Genomic DNA, 20,886 nt, shown 5'->3' with positions numbered 1-20,886 from the left:
GCTAAGCACAATCTCTTCTGCAGCATCTAGATTTTGTGTACCTTCTGCTCTCTTTAAAAGTCATAAACTGCACACTTCAAAGTCACAATTTTTTATGGTCTCAAACAAGTGCAGGTTCAATAGCACAGAACCTAACCCAGTGATCTCCCAACAAAATACAGTGGACCCCCGCTTAGATATAAAGCACAAATTTAACTTTATTACCTTACCAATTAACAAAGTTAAATGATAGGCGAAAATTGGAAGAATATTTTTCAGTTAGCAAAAGTCTGTTCACTGACTTTTTTTTTTTTTTTTTTTTTTTGGTTGTAAAATTTAAAACAGTAAACATGATAAGCAATTAATAACAAAGAACAGGGCATGCACAAGTTGCAACAAACAGGATATGCACAACTGAGATACAGAGTAATGAGTTTCTGAACATTTATTTGTTTTTTATATGATTGAATATTTCATGGAAGGGGAAACAAATTTCACCATAATAACATAAAAACCCACAGAATTCCAACTATCAGTACTATAGCAAATGCGAGAAAATAGAGTTTACTACCCGTTTATAATTGATTACACTAACAGAAAAGACCAATAAACTAGAAACCGCAAATTGTTTTATTATTATTATTATTAGCTATATGGTGCAAGGAAGCCTGAGGCTTATGCTGCACACCAGCCAAAAAAAATTTCAGAATTACCATGAGAGAGAGAGAGAGAGAGAGAGAGAGAGAGAGAGAGAGAGAGAGAGAGAGAATCAGAAGTAGAAGGGAATCACTAAGAAAGAGAAGGATGATGATATCCAGCTAAGGATCCTGGGTGTGTCAAGCCCATACTCACCAGATGTGAGCCCCTGGGGTTAAATGGTAGTGGCCTCCAGAAATATGCTTTAGAAAAATATCACAAAGGCGATGACGACTAGCAAATCAACAGTGGGGATTCACAAAAAGTAACAGAACATTGAAAATTACATTTAACTTAATAGCAGGGTTTCCCCAACATAAAAGCTCAAAAATATACCGTGTTGTGTGAGGATTGCCGTAATTTATCAATCGTGTTAGAGCAAAACTGTGTTGTAAAAATATGGGGAGTGGCCTGTATTTTAATTCTAGTTTTGTATTGATTATTACTGTTTTGTATTTTCTGTAACTCTTAGCATTCTCACCTTTATTTAGGGTCTGTGTGTGAGAAGTCTGTTTGTGAATAAATAAATATACACACGTGCATGCACACACACACACACAGAGTCGGATCTAACAGGCATAAAATTGAGTAGAGGTGCCACAAAATAAAATAAATTACTTATAGGTGCCGCTATTAAAAAAAAGTCAAAATCCACTGGTCTAAACCTTTGGAATTCACATCTTAGGCCAGACAAGTCTTCTCTTTATTCTCAGTTCACTCGTCCACCAAGGCACCCTGTGACTGTATCTTTTTCTTTTCTTCACTGAGTCCTGCATTGTCTAAGCAAACATACTACCTAAAAGTTTGGCCTTCTCCTCTGTTTTCTTAATGTAAATTTTGTATATACACGTAACCCTTGTATAACATCGTAACCCTACTGATATTCCAAATCTCTTCAGTTTCAGCAGTCAGATTTCTCCCAATGCATTCTTCAAATTTGTCCCATCTTGCAAATTTAACAGCATATCGATCAATATTATATGCTTCATTTCTCACACTGCTGTCCTCTGTTGGTCCTATAGGTGATACATCAGTGGTCACTGGTAGTCCGTGCCTGCTAATTTATAACTCTTGGTAATGCCAATTGAGAAGCCAAAGTCACATCAATGTTATACTCTCTTATAAAAGAAGAGTATGTGGCAAGCTGCCTCTATCTCATTAATCACACAGTCTATTTGTCTATTTTGTTTTTTTTTTTTTTTTTTTTTTATTTGAACCCCAAACACGAGAGGTATTAGAACCTATAGTACTTAGTACCGTGCTTGGGTTGGAGGTTGAGAAGACGAAAGAAGATATTTGTTGACATTGGACTTGAAATTCTGTAGATTGTAATTTTCAGGAAATAGGTATAAAGGAAGGTTGTTCCAGAAAACGGCAGTTGAATGAATAAATGAGGAAGATGAAAAGTTGGTTCTGTGGATTTGAAGTTGGACAGTAAATGCATGTTGGCTGGTGGCGGCACGTGTTTGGACTGTTTTGAAAGAGAGAGCGGGAATTATTGAACCCAATTCAGAAGAACAGTGCCCATGGAAGTATCTGTAGAAGAGGCATGTAGCAGAAACAGTGCGTCTGTGAGAAAGGAAGTGGAGAGACTCTGTTAGAGATGAATCATTATTTAACCTAACTGCCCTCTTCTGAATGGAATCAAGAAGCCTGAGAGAAGTTTTGGGGGCACCACCCCAGATGTGGGAACAATATTCCACGGCAGGGCGGATTTGCGATTTATACAGAGTGAGCAGCTGTTTGGAAGAAAAGTAATGCCGAGAGCAAAAGAGAAAACCAAGTTTTTTAGATGCAGAGAAAGCAATATTTGTAATGTGCTTGTGCCAAGAGAAATTAGAAGTCAGGGTAATCCCCAAAAGAGATATATCATTTTGCCTAGAAATCGGAGTGTCACTAAAGATAAGCATAGGAGCAGAAGAATCCTTTTTGCGAGATATAAGACAAGACTGAGTTTTAGAAGGATTGAAATCAACTAAGTTGTCTTTGCCCCACTGGAGAATTACCTGAAGATTGGCATTTAAGGAATTGGTAGCAGATTTTCGAGAAGTTGAAGCTGATTGAGCAGGACAAGGTTTTTCAAAATGGAAAGTTGAATGCAATGTGCTATCATCGGCAAAACTATGGATAGGATTTCCAGTCAATGGAAGAAGATCATTAATATACAAGAGGAAAAGAGTGGGAGAAAGAACTGAACCTTGGGAGACACCGGCATTAGTGGAGAAGTTCGAAGACAGAGAGCCATCTACCATCACCCTCAGTGAGCGATCAGAGAGAAAACTGGATAACCAATTACTAAAAACAGTTAGCAAACCATAAGATGGAAGCTTGTTTAGAAGACCTTTATGCCAAACACGATCAAAAGCCTTTGAGATGTCAAGAGCAACTACTTGTGTTTCACACAACCTTTCCATTGAATTAGTCCATAAATGGGTAACATAAGCCAGAATATCACCAGTGGATCGACACTGACGGAATCCATACTGCCGATCGTTGATCAGACGGAAGGTTTCTAGGTAGTTTAAGAGTTGGCAGTTAATTGATTTCTCCATTACTTTAGAAAGAGTAGAAGTAATTGCGATGGGACAATAATTTGATGGGAGGGATTTGTCACCCTTTTTAGGAACTGGCTAGATATGAGCAAATTTCCAACCAGAAGGAAAAACATCTTTGGAATAAAAAAGTGAAAAAAGGCGGCAAAGAATAGGATTAAGTTCAGGAGCACAAGTTTTGAGAACAAGTGGAGAAAATACCATCAGGACCTGGAGCTTTCTTAGCATCAAGATTCATTAGAATCCTTCTGATATCCTTTTGATGGAAGACCACAGGAGGCATTGAATGGAGTGTGTTGGGAATGGTGGGAGGTGTTTTACAAAGATCGTTAATACATGAGCTGGAAGAAAAATGGGATTCAAGTAGGTCTGCTTTATCCTTGGCTGAAGTGACAACAGAACCATCTGGTTTGGACAGAGGTGGGAGCAGAGATGGGAAAAAGTTGCGGCCAATAGCTTTGGCAAGAGACCAGAATGCTCGGCTACCATTAGGGCAAGAAGCAAGTTTTCTACTCCTAGACTGTTCAAACTCTAGTTTGGACTGATTGATAACTGCTTTACAATTGTTGCGAGCTTTGGTGTAAGCAGAAACTGAAGAATTAGAAACAAGCCAATTACGATATGCAACATTCTTCTCTTGGACAGCCTTAGCACATTTATTGGAAAACCAAAGTTTAGATAAAGGACGAGATTTTAAAGTGGAGTGTGCGATAAAGGATTCCATTCCTGCAATAATAATTTCACTGACATGATCTGAGCAAACGTTGACATCAGAAGTTTTGAAACAGTAATCCGACCAAGGAAAAGAAGAAAAGAAGTCTCGCGGGTCATCCCGTTTTGCATTCTTGTAATGCCAAACAACACGAGGTTGGGAATAGCCATGAGATAAAGGTTCCATTGGAGAAGAGACAATCACCAAGTTGTGATCTGAAGTGCCTAAAGGACCTCTCACTTCGACCGTGTACTTAGAAGGGTTGTTTGTGAGAAAAAGATCAAGCGTTATTGGCTTTATGATTTGGATTGTCCGGTATTTTTTGTAGATAAATGAACAATCTGTGTTAGGTCATTGCAAAAGCCTCAGCATCTCGACCTGCTGGGTCGGTGTGACTAGAAAACGGAAGCCAGCTGGAGTTGTGAACATTAAAATCACCAAGGAAAATTACCTCGCTGTTAGGAAAGTTGGACTGGAGGAAGTCAAAGAGCTCCAAGTAATTAGTGGAGTTGGGAGAACGGTAGAGACAACAGATGAATTTGACACAATGAGGTAGAGAGATTTTAAGCCAGAGAAGATCAAAGAGAGGAGATTCCAAATTGCCAAGTCGCTGACAGGGAATATCAGAACGGACACATGCACAAGTACCACCTTTGAGGCGAAAGGAATCATACAGGGAATAATTTGGGCATCTGAGATGAGCAGTAGTTGAATCAACCGATAACTGAGATTCTGTCAGAAAAAGTACATGGGGTTTGGCAGACTGCAAGTGGAAATGGACATCATTGAGATAAGAATTGATACCACGTATATTTGTGAAATGAATTAGGAAGTCCTTGGGAGGTTTAGATCTTTTCGCAGATAAGCTTGCTCTATTAGTTTGACAATTCATGGTGTATTCAATAGTACGAAAAAGTGGGTGGGACATGCTGTGTGAAGTAATGAAATTTTTGGATATGGCATACATGTGGTAAGAATATACCCAGATCCTTGACATAACGTGGCCTCGACAATGCTCCCCGCATACACACTACTCGGACTCCCTCCAGTCACTATCTGGCAGAGTAGAGGCAGCAAGATTATACACTAGCTGATCCGGAAGCTTCCTAGAGAGTTACCAATAGGTTCAGTCCGGTGTACTAACTAGCGGCCGGCCTGCGAACACCATTTTAGAGCTGTACCCTCGAAATGTAAGGAATATTGGATCTCGCTACGACGTTCATTATAACCTCAAAAGTCATCAATCATACTGCATGATGGAAGAGATAGGGATGGGTTGACCGGAACTTAGCTCTAGAGACTAAACATGGGTTCCACCACTTCAAGCCTCCAATAAGCAAAGTGGTGGTATTTCACCGGTTGATGAGAGTCATCTACCACCTAGTACTGCCTGGTAACATAGAGGAGCGGCGTTTCTCCATGTGGTGTGGGTGCCACACCTCGACCCCTACTTACGTTGGTTCACCCCTGGGTGATCACCCACTATGTACTTGTGCATGGAGGTTATACCCAGGATTACTAACAGTCCCACCATCGTGAAGGTGCAAGCAGAGGATTTGGCTGACACAGACCGTCCGGACTTCGCCGAAATTGGGTCCACCTGACTTGAGTGTCACTCGAATATCAGTTCCATCAGCGTTTTAGACTCCCAGGTAGCATATACAGCTTGTCTGGCATATCTGAGGGAATGTCTGTGACAACCTCAAGGACCATATGTTCAGTAATTTCTTCAAATAATTCACTTCTATTATGTCTCTGGACCTCCCCACATCACTGAATGAGCATTTGTGTCCACTGCCATAATCACCCTTTCGGACCTGAGAACAGAGAAAACCCTATTTATATATTGCAGATAGGGTCCTAATTTGTGACTGAATTGACAGTATATGGGATTCAAATAATTTAAAAACCGGTTTGCTGCCCTAATGACCGTTCTAAGTATAAAAAAACTATATACTGAAAGGTAGTTTATTATTTCATGCAGTTAATACTTAAATAAGAACAATAAGAGGTCCACAAAACTAGATTATGTTATAAGAAAGAGTTTTAATATTTTAATGAAAAAATATTAAATAATACCTGACAAAAAACAATAAAACTGTTATTTAAAATATTTCCATATTGCTTCTTAATTGGCATCCTCACTTGCAATTTTCTTCGCTTTTATCCAAGCATCATCGGCTGAGTGATTTATCCTTAACCATCTATTCACTGTAGGAGTAGGATCTCGTTCCTTTAGAGGTAGGCCAATTAGACTAATAGGCATTGTATTTGATATATTAGAAACATTTAGGCGACTTCTCTTCTCTGAACATATTATGTTCATCTTTGAAAAATCGCTTCCCGCTTCTGCTGAACTCACAGCAATTGTTCTGACAATATTTTTAGCTCTTTAAACACTTTTAGGAATTGCATAATTCTGGGAATTTTTTAAAACATTTTCCACGAAACTCAATAAACATTAATATCAATTTGGTAATTAAAAATGTCATTAAATACAAGCAATTGTTCTTCAGCTGCTTTCCATGGAACTAGTACTTCTTCAGTATTCCAGCAATCTGGCTCCAAAAAATTGAGAAATTGTAATTTATTCCTATCTTGAAATTGGCTACAACTTGCTTTTAAATGTTCACAGTCCATTAGTCTTTTTTTTTTTTTTTTTTCAAATTCGTTACGATGTTTTCTAAAAGTCTTTCCCGAGGAAGCCCGACAAATCGATGATTTTCTACAAATTTTATATTTTTGAAGGTTTCTGAAGTAATTAATTCATCAACTTTTTTTTTTTGTATGGACCCTTTTCCTTTCCAAGCATTTGAAATGCTTTAATAGATCTTATTACAAGTTTTTCAGCCTTTATTATGTCTATATTTCTTGCTTGCAGTGCATTTTAAAGAAGAGAAATTTTGCTTAAAATATCAATCATCAATGCCAAATCATCATCAATGCTAAATAAAATATATGTTTTCAAGATGGGCAGCCATACCTAAGTACTTTTTATATGAATAAAAATAGTGATGTAGCGATGGATAAGTGCACCACACAGCTAGGGTTGATCTTAAACCACAGGCAGCCCATCTTGGTCCCAAAACTCTACCAATCTTTATAATTTCAATTCCATGTTGTTCGGAAATTTTGGAAAGTTCAATTTGGTTCTTATTGGATTGATGAAAAATAGTATATATCTTATCAATAAATATTTTAAAATGATTTATTTGCTTTATTTCCTTTATTGAATCATCTAAAATAAGATGGAGGCGATGATTTAAACAGTGCCATATTATTATGTTTGGAAACTCTTTTGCAATCCTAGTGCTCACTCCAGATTTTCTCCCAAGCATAACGCTGGCACCATCGGAGCAAAATCCTATTAAATTTTTTCTAGGTCCAACATTATTTAAACTTTCCATAACTGAAGAACATTGTCCCTGCACCTTGTTTTTCCAATTCAACTAGTTCAACGAAAATTGTTGGTGATGCAACTGAATCCTCAACTTTTAAGAAAAGTATAATAATTGGTTTGCAGGATTATCGTTGAAGCTTCGTCAATAATCAAACATATTTTCAGATTATTTACAATAATTTTATTAAATATTTCTTTTTTAATTTCCTTTGCAATGAAATCAACTACTTTCACAGCAGTTTTATGAGAATGTAATGCTATTCCCATATCTAATCCATTTTTAATTTACACTTCTATCTCATTTTCTATGTCTGAAAACGGTTTACATCTTTTTGCCAGGCTGTAAATTGTATTAAATACTCTACAAGTAGCGATTATATATTTTTCATTCATCGTATTTATTACAAATGTTATGAGCTTTTGATGAAAAATGTTCTTTCATTTTTTTCCTTAGAGAAGCTTGTTGTACCCCTTTATTTTTCCCTGTTGACTCAATCTAAAAACATTTCCATTCTTTTGACACATGAACACTTTTCTCTTTTATAAAGTCATATTTTGCACAATACTCGCAGCCTAACTTTTTGTTAAAAATTACCAGTCCGTCATATTTTTCTTTAAAATTGTTATATTGTTGCACTGTCCAGCATTCGGGAAGATTATTTTCAATTTTGGGGTTATCATTTTTTATTTCAGTAATTGATGTGCTGCTTTCTTCAAGTTGGAGTGGTTGTGCTTGTGACTGTTTTGTACTATCCAAGGCCAATTCTGATTTTCGTTTCTTATTGAAAAAATCTGTCGAACTCTGTTGCCTTTTCATCCTTTTAAGGGCTACTGCAAAAAATTTTAAAAATGTTTTATTTTAATATATTATAGAGCAGGAGCAGATATGTGCCTATATATTTGAATATTTTTACTGATTCTGTCCACGTGTGGTCATATCATAAACTTTTATAAACAAAGCACTGTGCGTATACCATTGATAAACATCAGTCAGAACATACATTTTCTTCATTTTATCGATACTAAACAAAAATTTCTTTCTGAATTAATAAATGGCATAGGCTATGCATATTAAATATGATAGAATAATGTGTACGACAAACCTGTTTGTCACTGGAAAGTTGTGATAAAAACGTCTTAATTATCACGTGCCCACTGGCATAAGGGGCCCCGGGTGACAAGCGTTCCGTGGCCAAGCGATCTCAATGCGTTTCTCAAAGCGAGCTATCTAAAGAGGTTTTGCCATTATATATATTCTGTTTATTTCCGAATACCATTTTCCTCATTTTATACTTAAGTAGCTCTTTCGTTCTACAAGTAGTAGGCAAAGGCCCAGAAAGGAAAGAAACCTTTCTGTTTCGTTTTCTTTATTACTAATACAACTAATAGCCGCTTGGTCACCTCGTGGCACTGCTCCTGCCACCCCGTGGCGGGGCCGGTAACCTGTGTGGTAAAGACAAACCCCCAGGGCCAAAAGGAGCCGACATGGATATAAGTGACTATCCACCATTAGAGCCCTCGGGCTCGAGATCAGAAATTCCTGACAACGACCGTGACTCCAATCGTCCCAAGCGACTAAGGACGGAAAATCAGAATAATGACGTGCCAGCATTTCTTATAATGCACTCATTATCCACGCAACCTGTTGGCAAACTATCGCCTTTTCTTATACAGAAATGTTTAGAATCGGTTTGTGGATCTCCTAAAATGGTTAAGCGTCTCCAATCTGGAGACCTTCTAATTGAAACTTCTAAGACAACTCACTCAGAGAAGCTGTTAAAATTAACATCATTTAACAGTATTCCAGTGTCAGTTATGCCCCATAACACTCTTAACATCTCTAGAGGCGTTATCAGCGAATGGGACTTACTATCAGTGTCAGAAGAAGAGATAATACAAGAATTCGGGGAATAAAAAGTGACTCGTGCGCTGAGAATAATGATGGGAACCTACTACCAACCAGGTCCATCATTTTGACATTTAGTACTCCGACTCTTCCATCTTCTGTTAAAGCAGGTTATTTAAACTGCAAGATTCGGCCCTACATCCCAAATCCCATTTGCTGCTTTAAGTGCCAGAAGTATGGCCATTCTCAGATGGCATGCCGAGGCGATGCTGTGTGTCCTATTTGTGGCTCTAAGGAGCATTCCCAAGGAGACTGTACAGCTGCCACTCCTAGTTGCCCTAACTGTAAAGGAAGCCATCCTGCCTTTTCTAAAGCATGTGACCTTTGGAAAACAGGCAAACAAATCCAGAAATATAAGGTGGAGCATAAAGTCACATACCCTGAAGCAAGGAAGCAAATACTGTTAACCATGCCTAGCTGATCATACGCATCGTTCTCTAAAAACAGCCGGTCAATTTCAACTCAAAGAGATGTCTCCATAGAACTAAACATTTCATTTGCCACCTGGGCCAAAACTATGCTAACTTGCAATAAAAAATCTACAGTTAATGAAACCAGCAACATGCCAATCAGTATCCCAACTGATGCCATCTCAACCTTGCCCGAAAGAACAAAATCTGTTAGTGTTGAAAATCAAAAGACAATGAAACCATGCTATAGCAACATTCAAATGGAAGTTCAGTCAGAGGACGAAGACACAGTCCTAGAATTACATGCCAATGATACCATGGATACAGGACGCCCAACCTTTCCCAAAAATGAAAAATCAAAACTAAGCAGGCAGAAACCTCAGAAAAAAAAGTCACATCAATCTTCGTCAAATAAACCCAAGCAATGAACAAATTCCTACAATGGAACTGCAGAGGATTACGCAGTAATATAGATGACCTGAATGATTTATTCATACAAACTAACGCATTAGGAGTATGCTTACAGGAAACATTTTTATCACCAAAAGTTTCACTCAAATTCAAAACCTATACTATGTTTAGGCGAGACAGGGATTCTGACTCTTCTTCTCGTGGAGGGGTAGGTATTCTTGTCAAAACTACCATACCATCAAGACATCTCCAACTAGAAACCTCCCTAGAAGTTGTAGCAGTTCGGATAGCAATGGGAATATCATTAACCCTTGCATCTGTTTATATACCACCTAATTATCCTTGTACCCAGACTGAACTTGACAACCTTTTAACACAACTGCCACCTCCTGTCTGTTTACTCGGTGATTTTAACGGTCACCATCCATTGTGGGGATCCTCCACTATGGATAAGAGAGGCCAATTAATTGAAACATTCCTAGATAACCATAATCTGACTGTATTAAACACTGGCTCTCCAACTTATGTTCAATTACCTGCAGGCACAACATCTGCCATAGATTTATCTATCTGTTCAGCATCTCTTTTTCCAAGTATGGAATGGTTGGTGTTGAATGATCCATTCCACAGTGACCATTTTCCAATCATCAGCTCAATTCAAACACAGGTCGTATCATGCCCCAAAGCCCGTATATCTTGGAATTTCCACAAAGCAGACTGTAAAAACTACTGTACTTGTGTCCTACTAAACACACAGTATGTACAGCAACAACATATTGATGACGTAACCGAACACATTACCAGCCATATATTATTAGCAGCCGAAATTTCTATTCCAAAATCCAACCAGAGCAAGCGGGTACACCAAAACCAGTGGTGGAATCAAGATTGCACCATAGCGAAGTAGAAAAAAACCGTGCTTGGAACCAATTTCACAAATTCCCCACTACCGCCAACCTTATAGTTTTCAAAAAACTGAGAGCCAAAGCAAGACAAATTAGGAAAAAAGCAAAACTTGACTCCTGGATTAAGTTCGCCTCAACTATTAACAAAAATACTGACACTCGGATTATCTGGAAAAAAATACAAGCTCTCAATGGAAATTTTCTACTGCTACAGTCTCCAATAATTCAGTGGAATGGGCAGGACCTATCTTCTCCTACTGACATCACAAATGCTTTAGCAGAATCTCTCTATAATACTTCTGCCTCAACCACTTATGTGACTGCTTTTCAGAGAATTAAAACTAATGAAGAACGAAAAAAATTGAATTTTTCAACAAATCACCCACTTCCATATAACCAGCCCTTTACTATAGCTGAACTCAAAGAATCCTTGAGTAAATCTCCAAATAGTGCAGCAGGACCAGACTGCATTCACTACAGAATGCTTAAACATCTGTTTAAGCATTTTATAACAGGATCTTCTCAGAAAACACATATCCTCTCTCATGGCGTCATTCCTATATTTGTGCAATACCAAAACCGGGAAAAGATACCTCTCTAGTTCAAAATTACAGACCAATATCATTGACAAGCTGTTTGGGCAAGATCTTCGAAAGGATGGTGCATAAGAGGCTCACCTGGATTCTAGAATCCCAAAATCTGCTTTCTGATCACCAATATGGCTTCCGCAAAAACAGGTCCACCTTAGATTTACTTGTCAAAATTGAATCCAACGTACGTGTAACGCCTTCATCAGGAGACAACATTTAGTTATGGTCAACCTGGATATTCAGAAAGCATTCGACACCACATGGCGTCATGGTATTATCACAGATATGCATCAGTTAGGGTTGAGAGGCTATCTCCCTCAAATTATTCAGAACTTTTTAAAGTTACGTACCTTTCAAGTCAGATATCAAAACTTCCTATCAGCATCTCATATTCAATAAGAGGGTGTCCCACAGGGTTCCATACTGAGTCCAACGCTATTTGCAATTAGGGTCAACAATATATTGGAAAATCTTCCAAAAACTATTGAAGTATATATGTATGCAGATGACCTCACCATATCGTGCCAATCACAAAATATGAATACTATCGAAAGACAGTTACAAATTACTCTAAACAGAATAGAATCGTGGTCTTTATGCAATGGATACCATCTTGCTGAACAGAAATCCACTACCACTCATTTCTGCAAACTCCGGTCATTTCATCCTGATTCTGAGTTAAAGATAAAAAAATGTGTCGGTTCCTCTGGTTAAACTGTCCGCTTTCTTGGCCTGATACTAGATAGAAAACTGAACTTTCAAGCACATGTGGCCTATCTTCGAACCATCTGCTTGAAGAAATTGAATAGCCTTCGGTGTGTGTCATCCATGTCATGGGGTGCTGATCGGCATACGCTTATCCATATTTATAGAGCTCTCATCAGGTCCCGTTTGGACTACGGTTCTCCAGTGTATGACTCTGCGAGGAAGAGTACTTTAGAGCAGTTAAATACCATCCAGCACAGTGCCCTTTGAGTTTCTCTAGGGGCTTTCAGAACCTCCCCAGCCCAGAGCCTTTACATTGAAGCCCACGAACCTCCCTTACATCTTCGGAGGAAAACATTGCTTTTAATATATGCCGCAAAAATCCGCAGTCTTCCCTACCACCCGAATTGGAGATATCTGTACAATACCGAATGGGACTCATTTTACAACAGTAATCCAAATGAAAACAGACCTGCTGCACTTAGACTTAAAGAACTAACTCAAACGTGGAATATTGAAATAGGCAATATATATCAGGACGTAACACCGCCTGATCCACCGTGGACAAATATCCCTGCAATTTACGATGACTATTTCCAACAGTGGGGAAAGAACACCTTGTGTCCCTTCAATATCGCACAGTTACATGAAGCTCACTCTGCTTCTAATTCACAGGCCTCTAAGATCTATACAGACGGATCAAAAATTGAGACTCAAGTAGACACTGCGGCATTCTTTCCATCTTTCACCACTTCTGGCTCATTACCTGTAGAACGCAGTATCTTCACTGCTGAGCTTTATGCTATTAACTTGGCTCTAGGTCACATTGCTCAACTTCTAATTTCATCTTCCTTAATATACACTGACTCGCTCAGTGCTGTCTCTGCCATAAATAGTAATACCAACTCCTTTCACCCTGTAATAAAACATCCATTCTAAACATCCATTCTAAATTACTTGTGTGTAATGAGTCAAACCAAACTGTAACATTCTGTTGGATTCCAGGTCATTCTGGGATAGCAGGAAATGAAAGAGCAGATCTTGCAGCCAAACAACCATATATTACTCTTTTGCAGACTTTTCGAACCCCATATACTGATTATAAACATATTATCCATAAAGCATGTTACAATAGCTGGTCACTAATCTGGAGAGGTTATCCAGGAAACAATTATACTAAATAAAACCAGAACCAAAGCTGTGGCCCTCCAGCTTCCAGAAAAGCAGACGAGAAGAAACAATTTTAGGAAGGCTCAGGATTGGGCATACTCATCTCACTCACTTGTATCTATTAACTAATGACAGCGCTCCACAATGTACATCATGTCAAGTACACCTGACCATTCGCCATTTGTTAGTGGACTGTCCCCACTTTCAGAACATCCGCTTAAATACTTTTAAATCAATTGCTAAAACACAGTCATCAATAAATTTATTGCAGATTCTGGGAGATGATCCTAATAAAAAAAGAACTATTTACTTTCCTAAACCGGATAGAACTATATCATAAAATATAGTTATTATTTCAAATTCACCATTAGAAGACACAATATGGCCCAAGTAGCCTATGTGTCGTTAAAACCCAACAACAACAACAACTGGCATAAGGATTCCAACATGGAAGAACATTCTTCCACGGCTTCCGAAATGGGTGATAAGATAACACTTGAAATCTATATTTCTATTGGTTCGCTGTGTCATAGCTTCCTATTGTTTTTTATTGATTGGGAACACCAGCGCACTCAAATCTCGTGTGAATTTAGGGCATAACACAAAGCTGAAACAAATGACAGTGTATCACCCCCTGGTTGTTTGGCACTTTTTCTCTTTACATTATATGTTTGTTTACTTAAGTAACAAAAAACTATTTCTGCACATGACATAATTCTGTTATTTGGATTACCACAAGCTCTGAATTTCTATTAATAATCTATCACAATTGTGTGCAGCTCCCAGGCAGGAAGCTGCACACAATTGTGTCACAGGTGAAGGACCCTGTCTTAAATGAAAATATGAGTGGGGTCGTATATAGTATTAAATGCCCGGAGTGTGGGGAGTGTTATGTGGGAAAAACAAAACGGTGTCTCAAAGATCATCTGGGGGAGCACACAAATGCGATAAGAAATGCAGACTATGGTAAATCCGCCATAGCTGAACATTTTTGGGAGAAGCAACGTCAAATCTCCCCAGACGAAGCTGTCATCACCGATCGGGTGCATAGATTTTGGGACCACAAGTGGCTCGAGAGCTTACAAATTAGTTCTATAGAGAATAATATAAATAGAGATGGGGGCACACGCATTCATCCCCTCTTTGAGGCGGTAATCCTTGGAGGGGATGAACGTTTTTGCCTGAAACGCTCCCAAGTCACTTCCGGTTCTGGTGGGAACAGTATACGTTTACGTGAGACACACCGTGAACCTGCTGGTATTTAATCATGCACCGCAGAATAGAAGTACACGGTTGAGAAAGAAGGCAGAAGCCTTTGAAAGCTTCAGTTAGTATTTTAGTGCTTTTAACCTAGTATATTTTATTGTATTTTAAATTCAGTATTTGTATATTTACTGTATATCACAGTTGTCTTATTTTAAAATTACTATCATCAGTAATATGGTATTTTGTTTTGTTTGTAAATAAATTTATTGTAAATATTAAAAAAAAAATTTTTAAGAATTTGGTTTTCCGTCTTTCGTTTTTACTTCAATGGTTGGTGAGAAACACTAAAAAATCATAGTATGAATATACCCAACCCAGAGGCCTATTTTGAAGAACAATGGCAGCCTAGGCATTGGGTTCAGCCTTAACTATTCTATGCTTTGGAAATTCTTAAACAAATCTTTCTTGGTGTATGGTTCCTGCACAAGAGGACGTCAAGGTTATTTTTACTCCTTTAATTTGATGGAATTATTTTAACTCCTTTAATTTGATGTATATTCTCATCCATAATTGATTTTCTTCTTAGTTAACTTCCAATTTCTAATATAATCTTGGGCATAACTTATCTTTAACAGAGTGATCTGACTGCCTACCCCTAGCCTTGTAGTTGGCACAGACAGATCTCTCATCCTTATGTGGACAACTTGAATATACATGTCCCATTCTGGTGCAGTGACCACACGTCAGTTGCCTCATACAATATTTAGAAACATGCCCCTAGGCAAGATATTTGAAACATTAGATACTATAACTGCGCACTTTGTAGGACCAATTAATATATATCCACTCTTTCTGCAGTAGTATTTTCCTTATTATCCAATATCCAATTGTTCTGTTTATTAACAGAGCTCACTTTTATCTGTTCCCTATATTCTCATACTTAAAACTGTAATCTTTAAGATTCTTCATATGTCACTGATCAAACAAGGTTTTTATTTCGATGTTGGGATCCAAACCACATTTAACTGCTTTGAAGACATCCACCCTACTCTTCACACTCTAGGCGCCTCCGTAGCCAGGTGGGAAGGAGCACCAGTGTGTAGCACACGCTTCTTGATTAGACCGGGGTTCGAGCCCGTCACCACCAAATACGGAGGACGCGGAAAGGTCAGGGAATGACCACCGCACATCCCCGGAGCAATATGGCCTTAGTTGCTAATGCTCCTAAAAACCAAATAACAACAACAACTTCACACTCTCTACACCTAGCACCAACACAAAGATATCCTCCTTACAGACCTTTCCAGAAAGGTCTGCAAACATTTAAAAAGTTGCACATTTTTTTAGGCTGTGGTGCATTAGAGAATCTTCCCCTTTGGTTCTCCACAGAGCCACTGCTCTCCCACTGCTTTGTGTCCATTGCTTTGCTGCTCTACTCTGGAACACGATTTCTATTTAAGTACAATTTAATTGATTAACAATGAAAATTAATAAATTTAATTGGCAATACTACACTAAGTTGATAGATTCCTAAATGCAGTGATATGTATTATGCTATCTAGTTTTATGTTTTACCTTACGCTATCAAGTTCAGTATATGTGTTATGCTATTCCATAACAAGCACAATGTTAAATTAGTTATATCCTTGCTAAAAAGTAAAAATTCCTTACTAAACACAAAAAAGATATATGCCCAACAAGTGATTAGAACCTTCGAGCTACTTATTTGTCACAATTAAAACCCTACTATTCCTCTGCACTGCTGGTTACGTGCTATGATGTTCGTGCCGAAACACCAATAAGATAGCGGTACAAGTAGTGAGTCATAACTTACAAAATCACTAGCTAAATTTAAAAAATAAGCTAACAAATGTGAATAAGACTATTTAATCTATTTGCCAAACTCAATTTAATATGTTAATTAATGAAGAAGACGGTAAAAATTTCCAAAAAAAACTTGTCCTTTTGAAGGAGCATAAAATTCTGCATCCTGGCACTTATAATCTTGTTCACTTGCATTATATTCTGTACTTTGGACTTCTCATTAATTTGGTTTACCCATTTCCCATTATTAGTACAGATTTCTCAGTTTCACTTTGCAATTCAGACTAATATCTATTCTACTTACCCTATTATTTCTTGATAACACATTTACAATGTGATATCAAATATGCTGAATCTCATGTGCTACCCACATAATGCTGCCTTTAACTTTGTTCCCTTACTATAGATACTTGCTTGAGTACTGTTCTTCTGAATTGGCATCTGTAATTCCCATACTCTCTTGCAAATCAGTCCAAATGCATGCCACAACCAATCAACATCTATTCAGTGTTCAACACCAAACTGAGATCCAATTTTTCCTCTTGCTCAGTTATCCCTTCTACTTCTGTTTTCTGGTACAGCCTTCCTTCATATGTATTTCTTAAAAATTGCAATCTACAGAAGTTGAAGCCAAAAAGTATCGTTTGTCTTCTCAGTCTTCAACCCATGAGTGGTACTTAGAACCACAGATTCTATTACCTGTCTTGTTTGCCATTGTCGTTAAAAAATTAAATAAAAATTTTGAAAAATGGTAAGATTTAAGAAACTTGAAATTTTTTGTTATATTATGTTTTTTTTATAAAATACTTTAACCCCAAATTGAAATATTTAGACAGAATATAAACAATATATTGCATATTTTGAATTGCAATAATTTTTATTAATAATCAAAAAGAATTCTTCAAACAGGCCTCTGAGGTTGGGTATATTCATATTGTAGTTTTAAATGTTTTTCACCAACCTTATGTAGAAATGACCTTATTTCTACATAAGGTTGGTGAAAAACATTTAAAACTACAATATAAAATCAAAAAGAATTTTTGTATTACTTGTTTTTTGCATTGTATGGATAGAATTAAGTGTATGGAATATGAGATCTGGTATGTTTGATGTCATATTTTAAATGTTTTAAGAGTTGTATGGGGAATTACTAGATAAAGTGAAATAAATAACTCCCTAAACACCATATATTATATTCACTAATATTGCCTCAGTGTTAAATCATATAGTATCTGATTTTATTAGCCTTGTTTTGTTTTTTTTTTTTTTTTTGTATGTAATTTCAATTACACGCACAACTTTTATCTGTTGATGATGTGGTCTGTGATGTGATCACAAAGGAATTGAATGCAAAAAATAATTTTGATATCATATACTTGGATTTCAGGAAAGCTTTGTTGCACATGGAAGACTACTGTGGAAAGTGGAGCAATATGGCATTAAGGGCAATTGCTACAATGGATAAAAGGATGGTTGAGCGGAAGAAGAGAGTGGTAATCAATGGATGCTGCTCTTTGTGGACTAATGTTATTAGTGGTGTCCCCAGGGTTCGTTGTTGGGCCCATTGTTGTTTTGTATATTTATCAGTGATATTGATGAAGGTATATCAAGCTTAATGTCAACGTTTGCAGATGATACAAGGGTTGGCAGGGTTGTTAATGACACTAATGAAGGTACGTTACTGCAACAGGATCTAGAAAAGTTGAGGAGATGGAGACTGAGAGGCGGAAACTGAAGTTTAACATTGACTAATGTTAAACTTCAGTTTCCGATATCGTATACTTGATATCATAAAGTACTGCATATGAGTAGCAGTATGTATCAAAGTATTAACTGTGTGGTACTACACTCAGGGTGGTAGAGAATGAAAAAGACGTGGAGGTAATTGTGCCGTCAGATATGAAGTTTTCTGAGCAGTGCAGACAGTCTGCAAAAGTAGCTCATTGTGTCAGTGAGCTACTCTTGCAGTCAGTGATATACAGGAATTTTTCTAGCAGGATAAAGAGGTGATTATCCCCTTGTATAAGGCAATGGTCAGGCCACATCTTGAGCACAGTGGGCAATATATACAGGTCTGGAGGCCTCATTTTAGGAAGGATGTAGAGCTGCTGGAATGAGTACAGAAAAGGGCAAGTTCGGTGAGTGGAACAAAGGGTTGTGCTTAAAAAGAAAGACTCAAGTTGTGCTAATTGCAGTGTCTAGAGACTAGGCACCTGTGAGGTGTGATTTGTTTGAGGTGTATAAGGCCTTGAATGGTTTGAGCAAGCTCAATGCTGATGGGATTCTTCCTCTTGCCCAGATTAGTTGCCTGAGGAGACATAAATTCAAATTGATGAAAGGCAGTTGTAGAATAGATGTGCGGAAATTTGCGCCTTTAGCCAGCTGTTCGTTGATTGCACGAACAAACATCCATCTGCCGTAGAAGTTAACAGGTTTAATAAATTCAAGGATGAACTAGTAGGCAGTATGCTACTGCAACAGGATCTAGATAAGTTAGCCAAATGGGCTGAGAAGTGGCAACTGAAGTTTAACATTGACAAATGCAAAGTACTGTATATGGGTAGCAGTAACCCAAGAGAAATGTACCAACTGTGTAGTACTACACTCATGGAAGTGGAGAGTAAAAATGACCTGGGGGTAATTGTTCAGTCAGATATGAAGTTCACTGAGCAGTGTGGACCGGCTGCCAGAGCAGGTCATGGAGTCTTGTCAATGATATATAGGAATTTTGCCAGCAGGGACAAGGAGATGATTATTCTGTTGTACAGGTCTTGAGGCCTCATTTTAGAGTTGTTAGAACAAGTACAAAAAGGGCAACAAGATTGCTGAGGGGAACAAAGGGGTGCTCTTACCAACAAAGGCTTAAGTTCTGAAAATTGCAACACCTGGAGGCTAGGCACCTGTGAGGTGATCTGATTGAGGTGTACAAGGCCTTGAGCAGATTGAGCAAGCTCAATGTTGGTGGGATTCTTCCTCTTGCTCAGATTACGAACTTGAGGGGACATAGATTCAGATTGAGGAAAGACGGTTGTAGAATAGATGTGCAGAAAATTTCCTTTAGAGAGCAGGTAGTTCATTGCTGGAACAGACTTCCATCTCTTGTTATGGAAGTTTATAGCTGAAATAAATTTAAGGCTGAGCTAAACAGGCATTTGGAGTGAATGGATGGGTGAATTGGGAGGTTTTTATTTATTTATTTTTTTTTTTGGCTGATGCTGTATAAGCTTGTTTTCTTGCATTGTACACCTCAGCTAATACTGATGGGTGAAATGGGAAGGATTTGGTTTTTTTTTTTTTTTTTTTTTTTTGGCTGATGCTATATAAGCTTGCTTTCTTGCATCATATGCCTCTCATATGATAACTTTATAAATTGCCTGCATTCACCTAAAAGGTTTTCTGGTTTAAAAATTATTATTTTTAACCCCCCGCCCCCCTCTTTCCACAAATATCAATATAGCCAGATGTGAAAAGTAAACAAAAATACAACTCGTAGATGTCCTTTTTCAATTTCTGAATTAACTCTGATTATAATGTTAACATTATTACATTGTTTTATTATATTGTTTCTGATTGCAAAATTTGCTCCCAGTGCCTTCTGAATTGGAAATTGAATCGATGATGAAAATTAAATCTTTTAGCACAAAACTGAAAGAAAAACAAAATTTTCCTTGACATTACAAACGAAAAGAACACTAACTGGGGGTTGCATTCATCTCAGTAAATTCAAAATTATTATATAAATATTGCCAAATGTAAACATCTCTTATTGCCATACATACAAAATTGTCTGTACTTTCATTGTTTACTGTTTATTAAAATCGTCATTACAAGTGTAAATTTAATTTGAATTTTAATGGTGCATTGGCTAAAAGTTCTTACTCTAAAAGTATGAAAATCTGATTTTTTGCTCAAACATATTGATTTCTCTTATAGACGAAGCTGACTTCAGGATTAGCTCTTAAAAAGAAAAACATTCCATCTTTGGTTCAAAAGTGGCAGAAGATAAAGAAACAACAACAAAAGGAAGATAATAATACTTCAGATGGTGAAGGAAGGGTTTCCACACCATTGTGATGCAATTTTCAATATTTTGTACAAATGTTAATTTTGTATGATTTTTCATAAAATCATATAGGAATATATGAGCATAAATTATCCTAATCTTGAATGACTTTTCAAGACTGTTGGAAATATAGTTACCATTGTAAATATGAATGTAAATATTTAAAAGAAAATTGTTATAAAAAATTGTTTGTTTCTTATTATTTTACTAATGGAATTTTTGGGTACTATATTTATCCGATTTTTACAACTGCTGCTTTTGAGGGGGGGGGGGGAGAATGTAAAAGAATTCATTCTTATTCATGCTCTCTTCGTGATATATGTTGAGATATAGTCTGGGCCTTACTATGCTACAAGA

At 37.4% G+C, this 20,886-nt stretch overlaps 1 protein-coding gene across 1 annotated transcript in view; it reads left to right on the top strand.

Annotated features, from left to right (window-relative positions):
* The window catches only part of LOC150077384 (uncharacterized), a 389,065-nt gene extending 368,525 nt beyond the window's left edge, over positions 1-20,540 (top strand). The window contains exon 15 of the mRNA XM_090385883.1: positions 20,400-20,540. Within this exon, the coding sequence (XP_090242009.1) occupies positions 20,400-20,540 (141 nt within the window). The remainder of the gene's footprint in view (positions 1-20,399) is intronic.
* Positions 20,541-20,886: the final 346 nt, after the last annotated feature.

The sequence above is a fragment of the Mastigoproctus giganteus genome, chromosome 12 (assembly GCF_048544385.1).
Source record: "Mastigoproctus giganteus isolate SK-2022 chromosome 12, ASM4854438v1, whole genome shotgun sequence".
Lineage (NCBI taxonomy): Eukaryota > Metazoa > Arthropoda > Arachnida > Uropygi > Thelyphonidae > Mastigoproctus > Mastigoproctus giganteus.
This window is presented reverse-complemented; position numbering and strand designations above follow the sequence as displayed.